Below are 26766 nucleotides of genomic sequence, written 5' to 3'. Positions count from 1 at the left end.
GACAGTCAAAAGTAAGACTGGAGCAAGACTCAGGAGTTTGACTGAATCTGTGGGTGTAAGGGTGTGAACAAAGCCAGATTTAAACTCGCAGTACATTGTTTAGGCGATCACCATACTAAACACACAGGGAGGCGAGAGAATAATGCCAGCGTTTTCCTGCCTCGGTGGTGAATCTGGAAACGTAGCCATTCTTCTTATAAGAACTCCGTTTCCCAAACCTTCATTAGTCTTTAAGACTCTGTAGTTTTTGCTGCAAGAGACGAACATGGCTACCCCTCTGCAAAATATTTGCAGAAAGCTAATGTCCGTAGAAGTCTAGGTCCTCCTGATAAGCTGGCTTTGGACCCCTGCAGCACCGTAAGGGAGGCAGCTAACCGGTGCTTTTCTGCCCCTGCTCCTCCCAATGGATTGATCTGGAGAAAAGCTTGTTTTGTGTCTCAAGAAACATGCAAAACGCTCCTTTGTTCTTGCGTCTGCCTGCACAGGCATCCGCAGAACGATGCAGTAAATAGCACCAGAGCGGAGGACAGGAGCCAGCCTGCGGACAGACGAGAGATGGTGGTGGAGGCAGAGGGGCAGACGGAGACAGAATGTGTGGCCACATCAGAGCTGCTCAGCGGCATGGAAAGCACCTGCCTCCTGCCTCCAACAGCAGTAAATCACTCTGCACGGTCCCAGCCAGCAAGCCATCATTTATGACAGCTGCTTTTGCATCCCCACTCCTCCTGTTTGCCAGACAGAGACGGAAGAGCAGACAAGAATTATCCCTCCTCTGCCTTTTGCTCCGTTGCATCCATGTCCCCCGGGCCCAATGAAGCAGACCCAGAAGTGCCCCAAATGGACCCGGCCATCCTCATCTTCCTCCTTTATCTGATGATCATCCACGAGCTTGTGAGCGGCTGGATGGAGTACCAGAAGCAGGCAACCAAACCCAAGAAGCAAGCTGGGCCTCTCTGGTCATCCAGGTAAGTTGATTAATGCTGAAGTATAAAGGCAAGAGAGGATTCATCTAGCACACCAAAACATAGGTGTCTGTGTTTGCATGTGAGTGTGTGTGTGCACGTGAAACATTTTGCATGCCGAACATGGGCTCTGCCACTGAACTAGGGCTCTTGTCCCCCCCTGAGGCTCTCTGTCTGCACACTCTTGTCTGTGTGACAGAACTGGGTGGCAGAATTTTTGACTGCCAGCATGTACTGGTGCTACAGATGCACGCAATATCACAATGATCTGTGTTAATTCATCTGAAACAATGAAGCCACCTAACCCTGGTTTTGACACCCCAGATTACTTCCAGACAGCATGTTTATTGAGCATTCATCCTGCTTTGCTTGCACACAGCTTACAGTGGGGTTAGACCATGTCCAGTCTTTATTGAGCATTTGTTCGGATTTGTTTGCAGAGCAGCATTAGGGCAATGAGCATGCATCTTGCATTCATTCTGATTTGCTTGCAGGGTGTTTACACGTCTTCGTCTCCTGCACCAGGCATCCTTTTAATTGTGCATTCATGATGATTTGTGCTCATGGTGGCATCAGGATGGATATACACAATCCTGCTTTCAATACCATTTGCAAAAGTTTTTGGGCAGACATGCATCTGTGCTTCCCATTGGTGCATGTTCTGCAACTTCCTGCTGAAACCTGTAACTTTTTATACTACGAACGTTCCCAAGGGGCGGGGTGTCACACCTTCGCTGCACTATAGTACAAGACGGCAAGAATGTGGTGACATTGGGGAAGTCTTGCAGAACAACTAACAAAGCAGAATGATGTGTGGATGGTCCAATATAAATCCACCACTAATTTACTATTATGCCCATGGTATATTGCTGGGGTAGGGGTGGGGGGACCAGGGACCACTAACCTAGAAGGGACCTCCTTTGGTCAACCCAGTTTTCAGTGCTTTTCCCTGCAATGTTTGTAACTGCAAATAGTCTGATGAAAGGGGTGAAATCGTTAAGCTAGTGTGACAGAGAGCTTTAATTGCACAAATCTAAATTAAACTGTATGCACTTGAATCCCTCCTGAAAAGTACTGGTAATTTTACTCTAATGAAAAACAGTTCACCACCACTGAGTCAAAAGGTTGGCGAGAAAAATGAAATCCAGAATCACCAGGCTCTGAATGTTGCCAGTTGGCTAAATGATCTCAAGGAGGGTAAGGGCCATAGCTCAGAAGCAGAGCACCCACTTTGCATGCAGAAGGTCCTAGGTTCAGTCCCTGGTGTCTCCAGACAGAGCTGGGAGAGGGAGGCCCTCATCTGAAACCCTAGAAGCCCTCAGCCACTGCTGATCAGTGCAGAGCATACCTTTTCAGACAGTGGGTCAAGACCACCAGGTGGGTTGCAAGTCCATCTCAGGTGGGTCACAGCAAGAGCTGACTCCAGGTAAGCCTGACCAAACCAAAGCAACACTCCATGCACTGTTTGAGCTAGAAAACATTCTTCTGATGAGACACACATTTTATTAATTTCCATGGATGCTACAAAGTGGCAGGAGAAAGCCAAGAGCCTTCTTCAATAGAGAATACTGTATAGTCTTCCTTATCACCTTCCTGTAGCTATGCTTGTAGTGAGGGAGCTCTCTGTGGAGCAGGGACAAGTCTATTTGCTTTCTAGTCTGTTTCTATGGCTTTTTAGACTTCTCCCAGTATCGAAGTATGCTGGGGACTAGAATGGAGAAGTGGCCACTGCGGTGGGCAGCTGGGCAGTTGTGCAGCACCTGCCATCACGAGTCTTAAAGAAAACCCACTGGGTTTCAATAGCTTCTCAGCCTTTTGGATAAGAAGAAGTGTAAAAATCATTGGCTTTCATTTGTGTAAGCTGCCTTGAGTCTAGGGGAAATGTGGGATATGAATACAACAACAACAACAACAACAACAACAACAACAACAACAACAACAACAACAACAACAACGCTATGTTGAGAGGGAAGCTCTGCCCCACTCCTTGAACAGTGGTACCTCAGGTTAAGAACTTAATTTGTTCTGTAAGTCCGTTCTTAACCTGAAACTGTTCTTAACCTGAAGCACCACTTTAGCTAATGGGTCCTCCCGCTGCTGCCATGCCATCATCGTGCGATTTCTGTTCTTATCCTGAAGCAAAGTTCTTAACCCGAGGTACTATTTCTGGGTTAGCGGAGTCTGTAACCTGAAGCGTATGTAACCTGAGATACCACTGTAGTAATAGTAATACTTAAGACTACGCACAAAGCTTGGAGAGGACGGGGGGTATAGCCCCAGGCACATGATTTTTGAGGGGGTGCAAGTCGGGAGTCCCCCAGTGGTGTAGGGAGCTCCAGTGGCACCTGCGGTGCATGCTAGCACGCACACGCCACACCATGCAGGCGGGACATGCCAGGGTAGGGCGTGCTGGGCTTGGCCACCAGAGCGGTGTCCCTCACTGGCACACTCCACCTGGAGGGGGGCTGAGGGGGACGTGGCCTGCATGCGCTGATCCCACACTGCCCAAATAAGCAGTGCGGGGCTTGGGAGCCAGTGTGGTGCAGTGGTTAGGAGCGCTAGTCTCGTAATCTGGTGAACTGGATTCGCTTCCCCACTCCTCCACCTGCAGCTGCTGGGTGACCTTGGGCCAGTCACACTTCTTTGAAGTCTCTCAGCCCCACTCACCTCACAGAGTGTTTGTTGTGGGGGAGGAAGGGAAAGGAGAATGTTAGCCGCTTTGAGACTCCTTTGGGTAGTAATAAAGTGGGATATTAAATCCAAACTTTTCTAAAATAAAATAAAATAAAAAAGCAGCCCGGGGTGACACCCAAACTGCCACATCCCCATCGCTGTCAACTTTCAGATTTGAAAATAAGGGATCAGCAGCCTCACCTGTCCTGGGGACAGTCTACAGGATATCTAACAATCCGGGATAGCAGTGGGAAGCAGCGCTGAAATAAGGGAATTTCGGGCAAAAAAAGGGAAGGTTGACAGCTATGCACATCCCTCCCAGGCACCCTTCAGGTGGAGCACAGCTGAGGGGGAGGCAGAGGACTCACAGGAGAAATGTGCTGGCTTGGGCACACTACAGGCCCATTGCTGCTTACAGGGGCCAGTGTGCACCGGTTGTGTCCTTCTCAGCTACCCTCTGGAGGCTGGGGGGGGGAGGCAGCAGCTTAGTGCACTGTGAGCCCAACCCTGGGCCACGGTAATTTGGGAGTGGTGCGCTAGGCTCTGGGGCACCTGGTCTTGCATGCCACCTTGGGCTCTGGCATGCCACCTCCAAAGGTAAGTGCTGCTGGGGCGCCCCTCCCCTCTGCCCCCTAGCTACACTTCGGGAGCCCCCACACAGGGATCCCTGCCCTGTCTGCCACTGTGGGGCTCCGGGCTCCAGAGCCCGACCTGGTCCTGCTGCCATAGTGTTGGGGGAATGCACCCATTGGCTGGGCAGGCTCCCCCCGTGCAAGTGGGCAAGCGGGCGGTGTGGCACAGCGCAGCCCTGTGAACCCTCTTTTCCCTGTGCCCACTCTGCAGTGGCGGCAAGACTTCATCACCATCGTTTTTTATTTGTATGCCGCCTTTCCACAGTTAAAGAGTGCTGAAGGCGGCTTACAACAAGACAAGATTTACATAACTTTGAAAGTCATAAACAATAAATAAACCACGTCAAAAAAATACACAACCAAATGGAAAACAACTTCCACATACAGCGGTGCCTCGCAAGACGAAAAGAATCCGTTCTGTGATTCTCTTCGTCTAGCGGGTTTTTCGTCTTGCGAAATTAGTGGATTAGCGCTATTAGCGGCTTTTAGCCGCTTATCTGCAGATCGGATCAGCTGATAAGCGGCTTAGCGGCTTAGAAAAAGGGGGGGAGGAAAAAAACCCAGCAGGAACTCGCAAGACATTGTTGTCTTGCAAAGCAAGCCCATAGGAAATTCGTTTTGCGAAGCACCTCCAAAACGGAAAACTCTTTCGTCTAGCGAGTTTTCCGTCTTGCGAGGCATTCGTCTTGCGGAGCATCACTGCACCGTATTTTTCACTCTATAAGACGCACTTTCCCCCTCCTAAGAAATAAGGGGAAATGTCTGTGCATCTTATGGAAAGAATGCAGGCGGGAGGCTCTGCTCAGCACACCCTTTAAAGAGCCACATGGAGCGTGTGTGCAGCTCTTCGGGGCTTTTCCCCGAGGAGGGAGAAGGGGTGCCCTTTTCCCTCCTCGGGGAAAAGCCCCCAAGAGCCGCACACACGCTCTTTAAAGGGAGCACAGCTCTAGGGGCAGCCTTAGCTGCGCGCAGCCTCTCCCGGGCAGGGGATGAAGGCTTCCCTTGCCCGGGAGAGGCTGCACGTGGCCAAGTAAGAAGCCAGGACAGCCAGAGGGATCACTGCGCTGCGATCCCGCTAGCTGTCCTGGCTTCTGGGATTCAGAATATTTTTTTTTCTTGTTTTCCTCTTCCAAAAACTAGGTGTGTCTTATGGTCTGGTGCGTTTTATAGAGCGAAAAATACGGTGAATCAAAATTTAAAACTAAGAATACAGCATTAATATCACAGTTTAAAACGACATAGGTAAAAAATAACAGCAATTTAAACAAAAAACCAAAGAAAACGGAGCCCTCTCTGCCCAGCGGCAGCAGCAGTCCTTTATAGAGCCCATGAGGCCTCGCCCTGGGACAGGTGGTGAGTGGCAGGACTGGGGCCCTCAGGCGCTGAGCAGGGGAGTCCTCCTGGGTGGTAGCAGCCACAGCAGCAGATCTTATAGGCCTGTCAGGCCCCACCCTGGGCCAGGTGGTGAGTGGCAGGACTTGGGCTGGTATGGGGGGGGGGGTTTACCCTCTGGGCCCAGCCCCTGGTCTTGTCTAGTGTGTGTGTGTACCCTGGGCACCAGCAAAGGACGCAATGTTGCTGCTCTCATCCTCTTCACCCCCTATCCAGCAGCCACTATGAGCGATTTCATTAGATCATTGGGAAAAACTTTGGAAATCAGATATTAATTTCACCGCATGTATTACTATCAAAGAAAACATTATGAAGATGTTTTACAGGTGGTACTTAACCCCTGTAAAACTGGCTAAAATTTATAAACTTAACATTGAATCTGTGTTGGAGATGTAAGGTATCAGAGGGATTCTTATATCCTGTCTGGCGGGGATGTGATAAAATTAAATTTTGGGGAGGAAATATACATGAGGAACTGGAAAAAAAGTTTAAAACAACAATTGGTAAGAAGCCGGAAACATTCCTTTTAGGAATTATAACAAATGACATCCCCAAAGACATGAAGAGAATCTTTTTATATGCAACAGCCGCCGCAAGGTTATTGATTGCAAAAAATTAGAAATCAGAAGAAGTACCAACACTGAAAGACTGGCAACATAATTTTTTTGAAATGACTGAATTAGCGAAAATGATGGCAACAATTAGAATGCAATCTAATCAAAATCTCAAACAGGAACGGAAATGTGTAGAAGAATACATGACCAAAAGATGCTCCACCAAGAATTTATTGATATGTATAGACTGATTTCACAAAGTTAAGCTAAGCAGATATATAAGATTGAATGCTTAATTATTAAGATACAAAATTACAATCTCAATAATAAATTTACAAAATAATAGCAAGGAAGTCATGCGTGGGTGGAGGGAAGACACAGGGGAAGAAATAAGAAATGGATAAACGTTGGTACATAATGAAATGTGAAAATGTGAATTTACGAATATAATGCATATGTATCATTATGTAAAGATTTCATATATGTATCTCAACATTAATTAATTAATTAATAATAGCTGCCCAGCAGAGGACGCCAGTGGCAACCATGGAGAGGCAGCAGGGGTCTCCCTTGCAGCAGCCACAGCCACCTTCGTCATAGCTTGGGACAAGCACCAACTCATCCTCCTTTCTGAGCATTGCGCTGGCAGTGCTAGCAGGGGGAACAGGGGCATTCCAGGCTAAAATCAGAAGCTGGGGTGGCTTTTGTAATTCCTAGGACTGTCCCTGGAAAATCAGGGTACTTGTGGGAGGCTATGAGATTATAGAATATACATGCTGGCTCAGTCGTGTAGGTATATGATATATGATATATTGTACACCAAACTTACTTACTTATTCACTTGTTTACCTAATTTGGGGTTCAGGGAATATTCACTTTGATTCTCATTTAAGTTTGGGTTTTTTTTACAAGTTTACTGCCATCTTCCTGATCCTTTGGCCAAAGTTGGCAGGTGGCTTATATTGCATTTGAATGAATGTTCAGGGAAAAGCCAACTGGTTTCCAGGGAGGTTCGATAGCAAGCAATTGTTATCCAACAATTTCCAGGGCATTTTTACATCTGTTACTTTATTGCAAAAAGTCTGATTTCAGACATGTGGGTTTTGCAAAAGGTGCCAAATCAGCTTTAATTGTGCAACCTAAATGTGGTGGGATGCGCTTAGGACCATAGAATCACAGAACTGTAAAGCTGGAAGGGAATCCCAAGGGCCATCTAGTCCAACCCCCTGCAATGAAAGAATCACAGCTAAAGCACCCCTGACAGATGGCTGTCCAATCTCTGTTTTAAAAACCTCCAGTGAAGGAGAGTCCACTTTCTTGAATCTCAGGTGAAAATAGCAGTGGTCTGACTAAGTTGCATTTTGAAGTTTTGTGCAAAGAAGGAACTGGAAACTAGTAGCCAACTAGAGCATCATTCCAGCAGGGGTCTTCTTGATGTTCTCCTTTTGCTTTTTCCCCCTTAATATTTTTTATTTAGTTTTCCATTTTTTCCCTCCCTCTTTCTGACTTCAATAAAGGTAAAGTTAAAGGCCATTAGGTCCAGTTGTTGTCGACTCTGGGGTTGCGGTGCTCATCTCGCTCTATAGGCTGAGGGAGCCGGCGTACAGCTTCTGGGTCATGTGGCCAGCATGACTAAGCTGCTTCTGGTGAACCAGAGCAGTGCACGGAAACACCGTTTACCTTCCCGCCGGAGCGGTACCTATTTATCTACTTGCACTTGATGTGCTTTTGAACTGCTAGGTTGGCTGGAGCAGGGACTGAGCAACGGGAGCTCACCCCGTCACGGGGATTCGAACCGCCGACCTTCTGATCGGCAAGTCCTAGGCTCTGTGGTTTAACCCACAGCGCCACCAGCGTCCCATACATCTGACTTCCATATATTTTACTAAATTCTTAGCATTTCTATAATCACTTTTTTATCTTTCTTCAATATTTCACCTTATTTTTGGTAAGTCAGTTCCTTATATATTTACATCCTTTTGCTTTTTTTCAGCCGTTCCTCACGGATGAACCACTCAGGCTTTTCTCAGCCGCTGGTCTACCCACCACGGAGGGACCGGTGCAAAGACTGGAGGAAGCCAGGCAGAATCCTCAGGAAGGTATAAGGACTCCACTTGCGGGCCACAAGGGGGCTCAGCAGAGCAACTGACTGCAAGGAACACAAGAACATTTTCATGCCGATCACGACCACGAATACCTTCCATCTTCCAGCAACCAAGTCAGGAGCATCCCATGGACAAGATGGACTTTTTGGAGCTCCCCTCCAGCTTTTCCTTCTTGTGGCTCATGGTGCTTGATTGTTCCCAAGCAGCTGAGTCTAAAAGAGGAAATGAAAATGAGAGACAAACCCACCCATTGCAAGAGCAAATGGTGGCAGAAGTGAGACAGGATTATTTCTGCTGCTCTTGCAAACAATAGCCTACCAGCTCCATCATTCTTCTGAATATTGTCCGCCCTTCCCTCTGCTGCCACTGGTCTGGTGCACTCTGTATCTAAAACAGGGTACAATATGAGAATTCAGCAGCAGTCCACCCGCATTTGGGTTCCAGGTTTGAGGGCTAGATTGAGGAACTGTTGGCAAATGTAAAGGACAAGCAACGTTTGGAAGGACCTGTGAGGAAACGTGGCAGGGCAGGGCCCTTCCAGACAGCCTTTTCATTGTACACCCATGATTATTTGTTCTCATAATGCTAGTGGAGTGGCCATATGCAAATCTGCTTTCAATGCTGTCTGCCACTTGTGAAAAGTTCTGGGGGTGGCCACATGGCTTCATTTCTCATCTGTGCATGTCCCATAACTTCCTTCTGAAATCCCAGAACTTTCCATGCTCACAAATGTTCTGGTTTTGTTGCTCTATAGTCCCCACCCTGCTCTGGACAACCAAAATGTGGTGCCATTGGGAGCGCATCTCAGAACAAACTAAGGCAGAAAGATACCCATCACTAATGCACTCTTTTTGTGTCAAGAACACATTGCAGAATACACTTGCAATAAAACCCAGGTCTAGAGAGGCCCATAGAGCGCTTCTCTTCAGGGTCCCAGTGACTCCATTACATTCCCCTACTCACCTCTCTGTTCCACTCCCCATCCTTCAATAATCAGTTTCCTGTGTCCACCACACTCCATCCTTGCTGAGGGTTTTTTTGGGGTTCCCCCATTAGGGTCCCTCTCCCCAAAAGATGCTTGTACTTCTGCAGACTTTGAGTTCTCCCAAGGCTGCTGATACCTCCCTCCTGTGTTTGGGTGGTGCTGTTTTGGCTACATAAGGAACGGCACACATACACTAAACACTAGAAATAGTGGGAAGGATTCCAAGCTGAAAGAGGCTGTGTGGTTGCAGAGACGATGTGAATCAGAGTATGAACCAGTACAGGCTTAGCACTTTGACATTTCTCATTTGAAAGCTTAAAAGTGAGAAAGGAAGTCTTCTTGTCACACTATAAAGGAGAATGCATTTATTGTACAGTAAACTTTCACTGGACAGAGGCCTCATGGTCAGGTGGAACCTTACGCTACAATAAACCTGCTAGTGATTATGGCAGACAACCCCTGGTTGTTTTAGCTTGCAACGGGTGAGGGATCTGAAATTTCTGACTTGTGAAAGCTGATAATGAGGAATTTGTGCATGCATACGTGGGGGGGGGGATGCAGCCCCCCCCCACAAATCTTGCCAATATTTTTAAAGGTCAACTCTTTATTTATTTATTTAATAAATTAAGTACTTTGTACTTAAGTACTGCACAGCTCACGTCAGGACTGGAGCCCACAATGGCTCTCCAGCTAAGAACTGGAAGTATGTTGGGGCCAATAATTAAATTGTGCACCCTCACTAAGCTCTGGTTGATTGAGGGGAGTTGGAGATTCGTCTAGGAGTCTTTTTTGCAGCAATAGGCCAAAGGGTTCAGGTGACTGCCCCTAAGTAGAAGATCTCCCGCCACCTACAGAGAGCTCACTCTCCTTTCTTGTGAAAACTTCAAAGAATATGATCTGAGCCCCCCCCCCCAATAATGATTGCAATCAACTAAGCATCTACTGTGACCTTCAAAGTACTTGCACTCCCAGGTAATCAGCCCAAACAGATAGCTTGTTGAACACCTGATTGACCACCACCCAAGGCTCACCAGGAGCTCAGTGTTTTACTCTTTAACCCAGAGGTGGAAAGCTTTTTCAGCCCAAGGGCCAATCCCCTTCCAGGCAATCTTCCAAGGGCCACATGCCAGGCAAAAGCAGGTGGAGCGCTTAACGTACCGTATTTTTCGCTCTATAAGATGCACCAGACCATAAGACGCACCTAGTTTTTGGAGGAGGAAAACAAGAGGGGAAAAATTCTGAATCCCAGAAGCCAGAACAGCAAGAGGGATCGCTGTGCAGTGAAAGCAGCAATCCTCCTTGCTGTTCTGGCTTCTGGGATAGCTGTGCAGCCTGCATTCGCTCCATAAGACGCACACAAATTTCCTCTTACTTTTTAGGAGGGAAAAAGTGAGTCATATAGAGCAAAAAATACGGTATATTTTCCCTTCCACTCTCTCACACAAACACCCCCCTATCCTCAATCTAGACAAGCAAGAGGCATGAAGAGGATTCAAAGACACGTTCCAGTCAAACAGAAACATTCAGGGGCAAAATAGGAGCAGCAAGGGGCGTGGCCTGGGGAGAGTGCTGAGGGCCAGATAGAAAGCCCTGGAAGGACACATGTGTAGCCCCCGGTCCAGAGGTTTCCCCAACCTGGCTTAACCCATTCTCATAGCTACTTGCATAAGCCGCAGGCTTGGCTCAGCTCACAGGAGATGTTTTCCGGGTCACTTTGTTCTTAATTTAATTTTTTAGCAATTTTAATTTAAATCATACAAAGTGCAAAGAAGCATGACAAGACCAGCTACCAATAAACAGAAGCATAGAAATAAAGTGCTGAGTCAATGAGGAATATTTACACAAGGCCAGTGTGGGAATACTTTGGATTATTAACTAAGCTTAATTGTATAAGAAATATCCCCTCCACTGTGGGGCATGGTTCGCATGCTTCACAATGCAAAACAGGGTGAGAGCTGTGTGCTGCCTAGTTTGCTCTGTTAGGACAAATGGGGCAGTGCCCTATACTCCATCTACCCTCAGCTTGCTCTTAGCTAGCTGTCGCCTGCCTGCCTATTTAAAACCTGTCTGGGGCAGACAATGCCTATCAGCTTCCTCCTCCTTAGTGCTGCCCCTGTAGAACTGGAGAGACACTGTGGTGAAGTGGTTATAGCAGGGGTCAGCAAACTTTTTCAGCAGGGGGCCGGTCCACTGTCCCTCAGACCTTGGGGGAGTGGGGCTGGACTATGTTGTGAAAAGAAATCAAAAAGAAAGAATTCCTATGCCCCACAAATAACCCAGGGATGTATTTTAAATAAAAGGACACATTCTGCTCATGTAAAAACACGCTGATTCCCAGACCGTCCGCGGGCTGGATTGAGAAGGCGATTGGGCCGCATCTGGCCCCCGGGCCTTAGGTTGCCTACCCATGGGTTAGAGTGTCAGACTGGGAACTGGGGGAGATCAGGGTTCAAATCCCCCACACAGCCATGAAGCTCACCGGGTGGCCTTGGGCCAGTCACTGCCTCCCAGTCTAACCTGTCTCCCAGGGCTGTTGTGGGGATTACACAAGGAGGGGGAGAGCCACATATGCCACCTTGAGCTCCTTGGAGAAAAGCATGGAATATTAGTGAAATAAGTAAGTAAATAAGTGAACTCAGCAGGAAGGAGGTTAGGAACAGAAGTCAAATGAGTTGACTCTGCCACTCATTAACTCCGGCGCCACCAGGGATCCCTGTCTCCTGCCCTACTGGTCCCAATGGTCACCACCATCTTTGCTGGTACTTGGCACATCAACCTCTCCATCTGCACTAGGGTAGCTCAGCTGGTAGAATATGAGATTCTTAATCTCAGGGTCCTTGGTTTGGGCGCCATGTTGGGCAAAAGCCTCCTGCATTGCGGTGGTTGGACTAGAATGACCCTTGCGGTCCCTTCCAGATTTACAGCACTACAATTCTATGATTCTATGCATCGGGACCTGAGCAACTGAGGAGAAGTGTGGACGCACAGGGGAATGGTTGTAATCAAGTGCAATTTTGACACCGTGCAGCGTCATTAGTAATCACAGGTGGGGATGGAGGAGAAATTCAACTCAGGTGACATTTAATGGTGAACATCCCTTGGGTACCAGAACCCAAGGGAATCCAGTGAAGCTGAAATGTTGGAAAATTCAGGGCAAAAGAAAGTACTTCTTCACTCTACACAGGATGGAACTCACTATCCACAAGAGGTAGCCATAGCCACCAGCTTTGATGGAGCTGAAAGAGGGTCAAACAAAGTGTCCCGGCTAGTCCAGCATTCTGTTCTTGTAGTGGCCAGCCATATACTCCAACAGGAAGTCCACAAGCAGGACTGAAGTCCAAGAGCGCTCTCTCCACTTGCAATTCCTGGCAACGGGTATACCCAGAGATCTACTACCTCAGACAATGAAAGCAAAACAGATTGGCCAGAGCAGGCCTAGTGCAATCAGTGTACAGTGGTACCTCGGGTTACAGATGCTTCAGGTTACATACGCTTCAGGTTACAGACTCCGCTAACCCAGAAATAGTATCTCGAGTTAAGAACTTTGCTTCAGGATGAGAACAGAAATCGTGCGGTGGCGCAATGGCAGCAGGAGGCCCCATTAGCTAAAGTGGTGCTTCAGGTTAAGAACAGTTTCAGGGTAAGAACGGACCTGCAGAACGAATTAAGTTCTTAACCTGAGATACCACTGTACTTAGCTAGCTTGTTTATTTAATTTGTATTTATATACCATCATTTATGTACAGTACTGAAATATCAGTACAGTGTACTAAAACATCATTAAAAAACAGTACAAAACATTTATTAAAGTGATTTATTACTTTTAGGATGACAGGTGTTTTCAGCGCTGTACATTTAAAACAGTATCACATCGTGGTCAACAGTCATGGCTTCCCTGCCAAAAGGATTCTGGGAACTGTAGTTTGTTCAGAATGCTGAGAGTTGTTAGGAAACCCCCTACTTCCCATGCAGAGCTACCATTCCCATAATGTTTTAAGAGTCAATCCTTTTCCTTGGGAAACTGGCAATTGCAGCTCTGTGAAGGGGAATAGGGGGTCCGCTAACAACTCTCAGCGCTCTGAACAAACTACAGTCCCCAGGATTCTTTGGGGGAAGCCATGAATATTTAAAGTGGTGTGATGATGCTTTAAATGTACGTATAGTTCAGATGGGGCCTTAACTGGATTCAGCCCCATGCTTTTAGAGTTCAGTGTTAAACTCTCTGAAATAAAAACAAAAACCCAAAGACTTGAAGTGTCAGTGCCAGATTTCTGAGCAAGAGAAGCAACACAAGTTTCACTCTTTCTTTTGGGTGTGAAACTGACTCAGAAGAAGCCCTGAGAAAAATAGGAAATGGGCAGGGGAGAAGGGCCCCACCTCAGCCACACTTTCAGGGCTGTGACAGAAGGGCACTGCTAGCAGTTGACTTCACCTACCACAAGCAAATTATCATTCCTCCTGCTTGCCGACTCTGTATTCTGAACTGGAACGTGTACGGACAACTCTACTTAGGCCACCTGTATCTTTCACCGAATGAACACCACCAACGTGACACAATGCCAGCCAGAGGGGATCCACTTTGCCCTCCCAGTAATTTTGGGCATCATCTCAGTGGGCGGGTTGGTCTTCAACAGCATCAGCCTCTGGATCTTCTGGTTTGCCATCAAGCGCTGGAATTCTGGCATCATGCTTCAGTTCAACCTGGCCTTGGTAGACATCATTGTCCTTCTGGTCATGCCATTGATGGTGGCCTATTTCAGCTTGGGAAACCACTGGCCCTTTGGGCAGTTTGTCTGCCAGCTTCAAGTCTTCCTGCTCAGCACCCACCTGTATGGAAGCATCTTCTTCCTCATGCTCATCAGCATCCACAGGTACCAAGCCATTGTCCACTACAACGCCAAGACCCTCTGGAGGAAGAAGTCTGCCTTGAAAAAGCTGGTCTTGGTCTTCTGGGCTTTCCTCTTCCTGCAGGGGCTTCCACTCTTCTTCTTCCTCAAGACTTCAGTCATCGGCAACTCGGTCAAGTGCCTGAGCATCTACCAGTCAGAACTGACCTATCTCTACCTAGCCTATGGCATCTTCCTGGGGATCTTCTGCTTCCTCATTCCCTTTGCTATTTCTTTGGTGTCCTACGTGATGTTGTGGGCCTACATTGCTAAAATCAGTCAAGCCAATCTCCGAGGCCAAGTAATGAAGACCAAGTCCAAGCAGATGATCACCATTGCCCTGGTCATCTTTGCCACCTGCTTCACACCCCTCCACATCTGTGGGTCCATGGCTTCCATTGTGAGATATTATGGTGTGTCCTGCAAGGTTCTGTACCACATAGAAGTCACCTATTACATTTCTTTGGTCTTCAGCATGGTCAACTGTTGCTTGGATCCCTTCATCTACAACTTTGCCAACGAGAAATTTCACAGGCTCTTTTCCAATTCCCTAAGAGGATTATTGGTGTCCAAGTGAGAAAATGTGCTTCGGAAAAGGAAAGGTAAAAGATAAAACACTATGGGGTTGTAAGCAATGTTAGACATTGTCAGGTGCAGGGATGCTGACAGGATCTGAGCCACATAAACTGTATGTGGATTGTGCCAGCAATCTATTGACAAGAACTGCTGCATATATACGTACCGGTATGTTAATTCTGCCTAGCCTACCTCTCAGGGCTGTTGCAAATATGAAGGTGGGGAGGATAATGTACACAACTATGAGCATCTGGGAAGAAAGGCAAGTAGAAAGATATAGCGCCATTCACAGATCATGAAAAGAAAAATAAACACGCACAAAGCCAGAAAAGCAGTTTAAATGCAATGTGATATTTACAGCAAACTACCAGACCCCAAATTGTCTGATAAATAACCACAAGCAAAGCAGTTTCACAGTTTTGGGGACTGAATTACCAACTCTCAGCCTAGCCTACCTCACAGGGCTTCTGTGACCATAAAAAGTGGGGAGGGGAAGACAAGATCCACAGCCCTGAGTTCCTGGGAGGAATAGCAAGGCACAAACATGCAGCAAGCAACACATCCTCTAAGTGTGTGCAGTTTTGGATCTCTTAGCAAAACACAAACACACACACCCCAGCCTTGATAAACAAAAAATATATCCCTGTGTTAAAGTATAGTTGATAGGGATCTTAACTTGCTGCAGCTGCATAGTGTTTTATGGTTTTATGGTTGTATTCGTTGCCTTTTGGTGTTTTTTTAAATCTGTATACAGACATTTATTGAAATATGTGGAAATTTAAAGCTGCCCATCTGCTGCCATTGAGGCCGAACTAAATAAAGTCAGAGGATACAAATAAGCAAAGAAAAAGGAACAGAAATCAGTTTTCAATGTGAAATTCTTAATAATATGCACACACAGACTCATGAGAGTTTCTGGTTCTGAGTTGGAGGGTAAAGAGACTTAGGGGAGTGGGGAATATTGCATTAGTCTTCCTTATAATGCTAGCTCCTCTCTCGTGTTTTCTAATACTCCTTTCACACTGTGGTACCCGTTGCATTAGACCAATATGCTGACATGTCATGCTAAATTTCATTCACACCAATGAACATCGGTGGTCAACATTGCTGCTCCCCCACCCTGTCTGCACAAGCTTGCTTCTGTTCCCCTGTGACTCTCCCATGAAAATGGCAGGAAGGAACTGGTAAGCTGTCCCAAATTTCCTCACTTTACTTCTGAGTTTTCTGTTTTAAGAGGGCTGCATAGAGATACTTTCTGCAATCAGGTAACATAGAAGTGAGCACTAAACATGAACTACAGTCCATTTGTTTCCCAGAAATGGCTTTTTACATTGCGTGAAAGCTCAAATATAATGTGAAAATTAACTTAGGGAAATGGAATAAACTGCCACATGAATGCATGAATGTGACCTCCTGTTTTAACCACAGCTATATTTTCTTTAAAAAGTGAGGCATCAGCAGCATACCTATTATGTTTTAAGACTTGCCAGGTGGTTGGCAAATAAGCAGAATGCTCTTCGCGTTCATGGCTTCTGGCTGTTTGATTCATTGTGCACAGTTAAGAGGAAACAGCAGGCTCTGGAGCACTGTTTGACTATCTCCTATATTGGCAAATATTGTGAAAGGGGGAAACAGAACATCTTTATCTTTACTCAGTAGGGTACATAGAGAAACCAGTTTGCAATCTGGTTGTACAGAAGGAGAGGGAAAGGGAAACAGCAATCCACTTCCCACAAAGAAATCCCACTTTGGTCTGCAGACCTGGCTCTGTTATGGGGCCAGGCCTGCAACACACTCTACATACAGCTTCCCTTGTACAGTACTTGATCCAGAAGCTGCAGTTGGTGCAGAATGCTGCAGCAAAGTTGCTGTCAGAATGTGACCTGCTTCTGTCTGCCTATAGCACCTCTACTCAGACACCTGCAACGGTTGCTCACCAAGTTCAGGTGTTATTATTCGTGTGAGAAGCCATTAACAGTCTGGGGTCAGTTTATTTGTGGGATCACCTTACACCACTCGAAAGCTTCGATCTGCAGAACGGGCACTATTACTGGTGCCACATACCGTAATACCCTTTGTGCACTTCTAAGGAATTCTTCTTTTAGTGAAGCAGCACCTACAGTTTGGAACTCCCTGCCTGTTGGCATTAGACACGCATTTTCACTGTTCTCTTTTCAGTGCTTGCTTGCTCACCCAGATGCATAGAGGATGAGCTGACATGTTTTCGTCTCTTTTTAGTTTAATGCTGATCTTAATTGTTTTTAAAAGGTTTCTAATTACCTGTTTTTTAATATATTTTGTTGATGGTTTTAATTTTAGTTTTTTCCTGTAAACTGTCTTAGAGGTTTTATTACAATCATGCTGTGTATAAATGTTGTGAAATAAACACACACAAACACACACAGATTCATTTTGACCCAGTTAGTAACTGGCTTTGATTTGATCTCTGGCTTAACTTTTCGTTATGACCATGCCTTTTCAGGTAACTATTCATTGTATGGCTGTTAGGGGAAGGGTAGTACCTCTGGTGAGGGAACGGTCATTCTCCATCTGGGCTAGTTTGTCCACCTTTGGTCAACACCCTGCACACATTTCTTACCTGTAGCATCCTGACAGGCAGGATAGTAGACTAGATGGGTCTTCCTTGGGCTGATTCAGCAGGGCTCTGGTTATTGCTCTTCTTCCAAAAAATATATATTTTTTAAAAATCAGTAGTTCCTGTCCCACCCCAACCCTGGATGAATCACTCCAGTTTTTGTCAGCCACCACTAGCACTGTGGGTTAAACCACAGAGCCTAGGACTTGCCAATCAGAAGGTCGGCAGTTTGAATCCCAGCGATGGGGTGAGCTCCCATTACTCGGTCCCTGCTCCTGCCAACCTAGCAGTTCGAAAGCACGTCAAAGTGCAAGTAGATAAATAGGTACCACTCCGGCGGGAAGGTAAACAGCGTTTCCGTGCGCTGCTCTGGTTCGCCAGAGCGGCTTAGTCATGCTGGCCACATAACCCGGAAGCTGTATGCCGGCTCCCTCAGCCAATAAAGCAAGATGAGCGCCGCAACCCCAGAGTCGGCCATGACTGGACCTAATGGTCAGGGGTCCCTTTACCTTTACCTTTTACTGACTTACCTAGGATGGCAAGAGAGAGGGACAAAGACCAGAGGCGGCCAGGCCAAATCCTAAGGGAGGTGCAAAGGCCCCACTTGTCCCCAGACATGAAGCAATGGACCCCAAGGGACCCCAATGCACACCAAGGAAGCATCCATTCTCATCATGCCCACAGGTACCTCCCTCCTTGCAGGAGCCTCGTGTGAGCATCATGGGCTGCTTGCATTCTGCCTCAACCTTATTTTCCTGTGACTGACGATGCTTGATGGTTCTCAAGAAACCAAGCCCAGTAGAGGAAATAATGGTGAGAAATTTCTAGGGCTGTGGCTTGTAAAACCACAGGAAAGCTACCGTGGGACCCATTTATTTCTGAAAATAGCATTCTGGCAGGTCTACTCAGTACCTGGTGCCTCCTTCCCAAAACCAGGGAAGCTTCCGCCTGGCTTAGAGAGGGAGGCATGATGTCCATGTGCACAATGCCAGGATATCGCAAAGTCACACGTGCAACAACACCCCCACCAATTGCCCTCACAAGCTGGCACCTCTGGTCCTAACTGTTCCCCTGCAAAATAAATCAATTGCTATGTCTCTTCTGCCATTAAGATGTGGTATTATGCATGCTTACTCAGCAGCAAGCCTCACTGAGCACAACAGGACTTGCTTCTAACTAAACAAGTCAGGTTGGGCTGAACATCACTTAGTTGTTACATTGTCACAGGACTCTTTTGGGTTTTTTTCATTGTCACAGCCCTGGCTTTTTAAAATGCTGTTTTTGCAGAACACTTGGGAGGCCCTAGATATGTGTGTTTTTAATTTACAAACACTAAATCTTGTTGATCAGCTCTTCAGATGGAATGGTGGGGAATGTGTGGCCCCTCAGATGTTGACTGCTGGGAGGTGGAGGACAACATCAAGAGGACTGTTTCCCCAGTCCTGTTTTAGGGCCATTAGATTTGCTTCACAGTCACACCAGTTTGTGACTTACTGGCCCAGATCACAAGCAATGGCACAAGCCCTTATCTTGCAAGTTCCTTCTGCTCCTTCCTCTATGCATGAATGGAGGAAATGTGAAGGTTCTGCTTCTGGGCTGCACCAAACCGATGCTTCTTGCATTTGGATGCAATGGGAAACAATGGTTTATCTCAGGGGTGGGGAACGTTTTTCAATCCAGGGGTGTCACATTCCCTTCTGAACAAATGTTAGGGGCTGCATACCAGTGGTGGGCTGGGCCAGAGGCAAAAGCAGCCCCCCAACCTTCCCTTAAAGGTAAAGGGATCCCTGACCATTAGGTTGTCGTGGCTGACTCTGGGGTTGTGGCGCTCATCTCGCTTTATTGGCCAAGGGAGGCAGCGTACAGCTTCTGGGTCATGTGGCCAGCATGACTAAGCCGCTTCTGGCGAACCAGGGCAGCACACGGAAACGCCGTTTACCTTCCCGCCAGAGCGGTACCTATTTATCTACTTGCACTTTGATGTGATTTCGAACTGCTAGGTTGGGAGGAGCAGGGACCGAGCAACGGGAGCTCACCCCGTCGCGGGGATTCGAACCGCCAACCTTCTGATCGGCAAGTCCTAGGCTCTGTGGTTTAACCCATAGCACCACCCGCGTCCCTCAACCTTCCCTTAGGCACAGATAATTAGATAGAGGTCTGAAAGCAAAAAGCGAAGATCTTCCACAATTCCAATATGGGGAATATTTTGCCCTCTAGTTGTTGCTGAACTACAACCTGCATCAGCCCTAACCATTGGCTGTGCTTGCTGGGGCTGATGGGAGCTGTGGTTCAGCAACATCCAGAGGGCCAAAGGCTGCCCACTTCTATGCAAGTTGCCAATAGCCCAGTTTTGTTTTGGCTCAGAGGTGGGCATGGATTTCAGGAAGTACATACGGTACCCCTATTTGATTTCCTGATTCTGTTCTGGCTTGCAGGGGAATATGTCACAGAGGAAATGGATTTTGGAGATAGGGAACCCGGGTGGTCAGAATTAGGGAACTGAAATCAGTGGTGGTGGGGGGCAGTATTTGAGTCTGGACTCAATGCTCTTACAGGGAGCAGCAAGGAGACTCTTTACGGTAATGTGCGTTGCTTTGTGTACTTCAAAATGTGGCAAGCCAGCTCTGATGTATTGTGAAGGGGGGCTTCTTCTTGTTATGCTAAGTGGGTCCCCTGGGCATCTGCCCTAAAGTCCAGTCCTGATGGCGCCACTGACTGCAATAGAGTTAAAGAAACACATGTATAAAGTCTTGTACCAAACATGTTTCACACACATCTGTTCCTTCTCTTTCTCCCTATCCCCAGCAGGAAAAAAAATAGCAGCACTGCAGATGAAATATACTCGGAGTCGAGTGTGAATTTCATGCTCTTTATTCAGCTCGTAGTAGCAATGAATGAAACTTTCCCCAAAACGTCTAGCTATATATACATTATTTATACAATGGGCCCTGCGTGGTTGGCTAATTCTGGGCTGCTCCTGTAGGCCAATCAGGTTGTGGATTCACTTCCTCCAGAAGCCTGATTGGCTGCTCTAGCAGGCCAATCAGGTTGCGGATTCACTTCCCCAGAAGCCTGATTGGCTGCTGCTGCAGGCCAATAAGGTCGCTGATTCACTTCCACCTGGAGCTGGATTGGGTGGCTCCTGCGGACCAATCAGACTGCTGCATACTGGATCCTATTGTCTAGCATTCAGCTCAGTACATAACAGTAGAGAACTAGGGAAATGTGTTGGGCAGAGCCTGTCACTATTTTGCAATGGGATTGAATATCACCAAATTAAGGATTGCACAGTTGAAGCTGATACGTATGACACAAACACAGAGACACAGACAGGCGCGCGCACACACACACACACACACACACACACACACACACACAGTATACTTAAAGCACATGGCTTCCCCCCAAGAATCCTGTGTACTGTAATTTACTCCACACTGAGTGACAATTCCCAGCACCTGTAACAAACTACAGTTCACAGGCTTCTTTGGTGAAAGTAATGTGTTTTAAATTTGTGTTGCATGTGATTTAAATGTATGGTGTGGTCCAGAATAGCTTTTACTACACTGTTTTAAAAGTAAAGTCTTCCTTTCTCTGTTTAATTAAACACAACATTGGACAAAAAAGTGTATATACTAGTGCCGTTAGCCTTTAACACAAGAGCATTTTATAAATACAATGCAACCAGCCATGTTTCCCACCTCCTATTGTCTTCTGATTTCCTGTAGGAGCTGTAGATTATGCCACACTGAGCTACAATTCCCAGCACCTGTAACAACCTGCAGTTCCAAAGCTTCTTTAAGAGAAGCCATGTGCAAGGCCAGTGTACCCCCTAAATCCCAGCTGCTGGTGTCAGATATTAAAGGGTTCTTTGTGCATTAGGAGTGTCCCGGGGCACCAGGCCTGCTTGGGAAGAGGATGCTGGGGGAAATCCCTGCATTGCAGTGGGTTGGACTAGATGACCTTTGGGTTCCCCTCCAACTCTGAAATTCTATGACTCCATGTGCTTTAAAGGTACGGAGTAATGTGACCTAGGGTCTACATATAGTCACTCCTCTCTAGTCTCTGTCCAGACAAGCAAGAGGCATGATCACAGTTGAAGGACACATCCCGACCAAGCAAAAATACTCAAGGAGGGTGCAAGGTAGGGCCAGTGCGAGGTGTGGTCTTCCGTGGAGGAAGGGTGGGATGTAACTAATGTTTGTGTGTGTGTGTTATTTTTAAAGAAAGCAGAAAACTAGCCAATGGGAAACCATAATGCAGTATGGGCAGGCGGGGGAGGGAGGGGAAGAGTGCTCTTGTTGCCTCAACCTTCAATCCTTTAAGGTTTGTTTAATGTTATTTATAGTAGAATAAAACTCCTTTTTAGAAATAGGAAGAAAAGAAAACCAGCCTTTTGTCTTTGGGAGTGTATTTACATCATTCAAGACACCAGTGTCCATGTGTCACAGACTGGCTAGACTCAGAGGAATGGTGGGAGAAAACAGCTGGGGAACCCCCAAGAGAAGAAGGCTCAGAGCCCATGGATTGGTGGTGGAATGATGATGAGTGGTTAGAGGGGGGAGCCTGGGAGGAGGAGGCGTCAGAAGCTGAAGGGTCTGTAGCAGAGAGAAGTCCCGAATCAGAAGCGGAGGAGGAAGCTGGAGAGGAGGGAGGCCAAGAAGCAGAGATGAGTCAGGCTGGTGAAGAAGCCAGGAGGGTCTCCCTCTCCTGCTGCAACAAGCTCTCTTCCCACCTTGGTCTCCCAGGACCGGGAAAGGTATGAAGCAAGAGGAGCAGGTGCCTCATACGTGTAGTCTCAGGTTGTTTGGAAAGGACTGGGAGGACGAGGAGACTTAGCCATGGGAAGGCAGGGTCCTTTTGTCTCCACAACTGCCTCACAGGGGCAAGACCTATTGTGAAGAGTTGCTGTGTTCATTAGGCTTGCCTCCCTTGAGAAGACTGTTTCTTTTAATAGTGAGTTAACTTCACTTACTTTGCGTGATTTATTTCTGGCTGGCTCCCTGACGATGTGCCTCTTTTCAGACCTGGATGATGATGATGATGATACAGTGGTGCCCCGCAAGACAAATGCCTTGCAAGACGGAAAACCCGCTAGACAAAAGGGTTTTCCGTTTTTGAGCTGTTTCGCAAGATGAATTTCCCTATGAGCTTGCTTCGCAAGACAAAAACGTATTGCGAGTGTTCCGATTTTTTTTCGCTCCCCCCCTTTTTCTAAGCCGCTAAGCCGCTAAGCCTTTAATAGCCACTAAACCGCTAATAGTGCTAATCCGCTAAGCCGCTAATAGGGTTGCTTCGCAAGACGAAAAAACCGCTAGACGATTATTTTCGTCTTGCGAGGCACCACTGTAATTTATTATTAGGGTTTCCTCAGCCACTCTGGGTGGCTTCCAACAGAATATTAAAATACAATAGTCTATTAAACATTAAAAGCTTCCCTAAACAGAGCTGCCTTCAGATGTCTTCTAAAAGACTGGTAGTTGTTCTCCTCTTTGACATCTGATGGGAGGGTATTCCACAGGGCGGGCGCCACTACCGAGAAGGCCCTCTGTCTGGTTCCCTGTAACGTGGCTTCTTGCAGTGAGGGAACCGCCAGAAGGCCCTCGGTGCTGGACCTCAGTGTCCGGGAAGAACAATGGGGTGGAGACGCTTCTTCAGGTATACTGGACCGAGGCTGTTTAGGGCTTTAAAGGGCAGCACCAACACTTCAAATTGTGCTCAGAAACGTACTGGGAGCCAATGTAGGTCTTTCAAGAGGCCATCGGCTCTGGACCTCAGTGTCCGGGCAGAACGATGATTCATCATCATCATCATCCCACCCCTTACCCTAAACCCTGAACCTTTTAAAAACCTCTATAGGAAACTCGCAAGCAGGACCGGAGCACAGGAGCCTTCATTCCTCCTGTGGTCTGTAGCAATCGGCAATTGGAAGCGCTGCCGCTTCTGGCTGTGCAGGCAGATCATAGCCTTCATGGCTAGTATGTTGCACATTTAGAGCCCATTGGGAGCTCTCACATGGCAAACCCACTCCCCCTCGAAATTAGAAAATGCACTGCAAAGTCTGGGATAACATTTGCTTTGACACAGCTTCATCTAGCCTCTGTGCAAACAAATGTGAATGCATGCTCCAAAAATGGCAATTGTCATCAAATCTGAGCTGTTTCACACAGGTTCTGCTTTGCAGGCTTGGCATTGGGACATCTGGCTAGCCACTGTGAGAACAGGTTGTTGGGCTAGCTGGGCCACTGGCCTGATCCAGCAGGGCTCTTCTTAGTTTTTCTGCACACAAATCAGGACGAATGCTCAATAAACAAGTGTTCTAATTGAGGTGCCCTAGTTTTAAAGACGCTCTCAGATTTCTCTAGCATTTGAAGGACCAGATAATTTCTGAGAACACCGCAAAGGTCATGAAATGAACAACAGGTTCCACCTTTTGGGGTTGTTTCCCGTTGTCTGAGGACATATTAGAAGACCTTAAAAGGAAATGTACCTTCACCTACAACATACAAAAGGGGGTGGGGGACACACAGCACAACACAACTACACAACAGAAAGGACACAGTTGAACCATATCTTCTAGGAAGTGGCAGGGAACTGAAAACCTGTCTTTTGTTTCTCCTCTTTTCTTCCTGGACGAGCAGTCGTGTGGACCTCTCTTCCAAAGCATCTGGAGCCACCTGCCTCCGTCACATAATGAACACCACCAACGTGACACAATGCCTGCCGTGGGAGCTCCACTTTTCCATCCCAATCCTTTGGGGCATGCTCTCAGTGTGCGGGTTGGTCTTCAACAGCATCAGCCTCTGGATCTTCTGGTTTGCCATCAAGCGCTGGAATTCTGGCATCATGCTTCAGTTCAACCTGGCCGTGGTAGACATCATTGTCCTTCCGGTCATGCCATTGATGGTGGCCTATTTCAGCTTAGGAAACCACTGGCCCTTTGGGCAGTTTGTCTGCCAGCTTCAAGTCTTCCTGCTCAGCACCCATCTGTATGGAAGCATCTTCTTCCTCATGCTCATCAGCATCCACAGGTACCAAGCCATTGTCCACTACGCCAAGACCCTCTGGAGGAAGAAGTCTGCCTTGAAAAAGCTGATCTTGGTCTTCTGGGCTTTCCTCTTCCTGCAGGGGCTTCCACTCTTCTTCTTCCTCAAGACTTCAGTCATCGGAAACTCAGTCAAGTGCCTGAGCATCTACCGGTCAGAGCTGGCTTACCTCTATCTACCATACAGAATCTTCCTGGGTATCTTCTGCTTCCTCATTCCCTTTGGCATCTCTCTGGTGTCCTATGTGATGTTGGGAGCCTACATTGCTAAAATCAGTCAAGCCAATCTTCGAGGCAAGGTGATTAAGACCAAGTCAAAGCAGATGATCGCCATCACTCTGGTCATCTTTGGCATCTGTTTTACACCCCTCCACATCTGCCAGACAGTGGGTTTGATTGTGAGATATTACTGGACATCCTGTGGGCTTCGGTACCGTGTAGAAATAGCTTATTATGTCTCCTTAGTTTTCAGCATGGTCAACTGTTGCTTGGATCCCTTCATCTACAACTTTTCCAATGAGAAATTTTACAAGTCTTTTTCTGTCTCCCTGCAAAGATTGTTCTTTGCCAAGTGTAAGAAAGAAGTCCCTCAGAGTAGAGACTAGACACCATGAGAAGGAATGTTCAGTCAAGCATCAAGGAAGGGCTGAGATCAAAGCAAGAATCTCTGGAGGGTGAATCCTCACATTTTGTTTCTTTATGGAGCTCCAGTTTGGATTAGGAAAGAAATATCTGTCTATATTGAGGTACAACCACAAAAATATTTTTCTAGGTAATCTTTGTCCTGAGAAACAATCCTGCAATCTTCATTAATTTTGGCAAATGGTTGTTTGTTTGGTTTATTAAACCAGGTCCGTCTAATGGTCCATCTATTGCAACTGCTCTCTGGAGTTTCAGATAGGAGCCTTTCCCAACCAATGTTGGGGATTGGACCAGGAAGCCTCTGCATGCAAAGCAGATGTTCTCTTCCACCTCTTTACTTGCCCTACTCTTGCTTGCATAATGCGCTCTGCAGCTGCCCTACCTTACATTTTGCTTCTGCTAATTGTGCAGACAGGCTAATGACAGAACTTGCTTGTTCAGCTTTTTTTTTCTGCTTTCCAATATTTCTCTCCCCCAGCTCCAGCAGCCATGAAGGAATTGGACTTCACTGTACTCTTTGCATGGGCAGATGCATATTGTTGCATGCATGGACTTGCATGTCATACAAATATGTCTTTCTTGCTTGTGCATTGAGAATTACAGGGATAACTTGGAAAGCTACTGAATGCCCTGAGGCTCAGATGTCAAGGGAGGCATCTCAAGCAGGGCCAGTGCACCCATTAGGCAAGGTGAGGCAACTGCTTCAGGTGACAAAATGCACAGGGGCAACAGATCCGACCTTCAAGGATACATAGCAGCCACAGCTGTGGTGTGCTACTTGGGGGGTGGGTGTACTGCCTCCTCGACAGCCTTCTCCAGTGGCCTCTGATGGTCTTCTCCACCCCACCCCCCACCCAGAAGGAAATGGTGGGTCTGCCCTCTGAGGTCTCCTGGGCTCTGCATCTACCTGGCATGATTCTGAGCGGGCCCCTACCCCTACCCCCCTGACAACCTTTGATTCCATCAGTTAAGGCTGATTTGATTCCACACACCTTGCCTTGTTCCTGATGTAGATCTTCACTCACCCCTTCTTTCCTGATGGGGGGGGGGAATGCCATTTTGTGGTTTGCCTTAGGTGCCAAAATGCATTGGGCCAGCCCTGGTGAAAAGTATGTGAGGGGTAGAATATCCTGCTTCAAACTTCCAGGAACCTGGAAGGCAATGGGTGGAGCATGAGGTTGACAAGGGGAGCCCATGTTAACCAGGAAGCCATGCTGGAGGAACTCAATGTGATAAGGAACAAGGGAAATAAAGGGTTGTTACTCAGGAGTAAGAATCTTCTGAGAGTCTGATATGTTGTGGATTGTGGAAGCCCAGTGAGGGTAGATTGCATTTTAATCTGCTTTATTTTGGGGTTTTTTGCTCCGAAGAGAATATCCTGGTTTTCTGTAACTTAAGCATTGCATATCTTTATCTTAAAAGTCCTTCTTTCTGTTTTAGTAAACTTCAGAACTTGTTTCATAAACCTGTTGTAATGGCTTCTTGTTTTAACATCAACAAACATAGACACTATGTACCTCACTACCTCGAGATGCCATGGGCCTAGGGGAATTTGGAGGCTGGTAGATAAAGGGCAGACTTGTGGGAATATTTGAGCTCCTTGCCTGTTGGCAGCTGTGAACTTTAAAGGGGGGAGTGGACCAAGCAAAGGGGTGCACTCTGTGTTAGCCACAAACACCCTTCCCTTGGATGGCAGGGGACCCAGTGCAGCTGGGAGG

The 26766-nt window shown here is 47.0% G+C and overlaps 2 protein-coding genes and 1 long non-coding RNA gene across 4 annotated transcripts; all 3 read left to right on the top strand.

Moving 5' to 3' along the window:
* Positions 1–135: 135 nt before the first annotated feature.
* Positions 136–10530, top strand: LOC308579092. Its single transcript, XR_014004274.1, has 2 exons — positions 136–965; positions 8207–10530. It is a non-coding gene; the product is annotated as an uncharacterized lncRNA (long non-coding RNA).
* A 2925-nt stretch (positions 10531–13455) lies between these two features.
* LOC308579054 (P2Y purinoceptor 2-like) lies at positions 13456–24135 on the top strand. 2 transcript variants are annotated; one of them, XM_081179840.1, is made up of 2 exons: positions 13456–14791; positions 24003–24135. In XM_081179840.1, the coding sequence occupies exon 1, from the start codon at positions 13837–13839 to the stop codon at positions 14764–14766; it is 930 nt and encodes a 309-aa protein (XP_081035966.1). In that variant the 5' UTR covers positions 13456–13836; the 3' UTR covers positions 14767–14791; positions 24003–24135. The 2 variants fall into 2 exon arrangements, with proteins under 2 accessions (XP_081035966.1, XP_081035967.1); XM_081179841.1 differs by having other exon boundaries at positions 24000–24070.
* LOC308579052 (P2Y purinoceptor 2-like) lies at positions 24055–26511 on the top strand (the record flags this gene model as incomplete). The annotated part of the gene is made up of 1 exon (XM_081179839.1): positions 24055–26511. One exon carries the CDS (start codon positions 24055–24057, stop codon positions 25009–25011), a length of 957 nt encoding a protein of 318 aa, XP_081035965.1. The 3' UTR covers positions 25012–26511.
* Positions 26512–26766: the final 255 nt, after the last annotated feature.

The sequence above is a fragment of the Podarcis bocagei genome (genome assembly GCF_964188305.1).
Source record: "Podarcis bocagei genome assembly, chromosome: Z".
Classification (NCBI taxonomy): Eukaryota; Metazoa; Chordata; class Lepidosauria; order Squamata; family Lacertidae; genus Podarcis; species Podarcis bocagei.
Note: the sequence above shows the minus strand (reverse complement) of the source record. Positions and strands in the feature narration are given on the sequence as shown.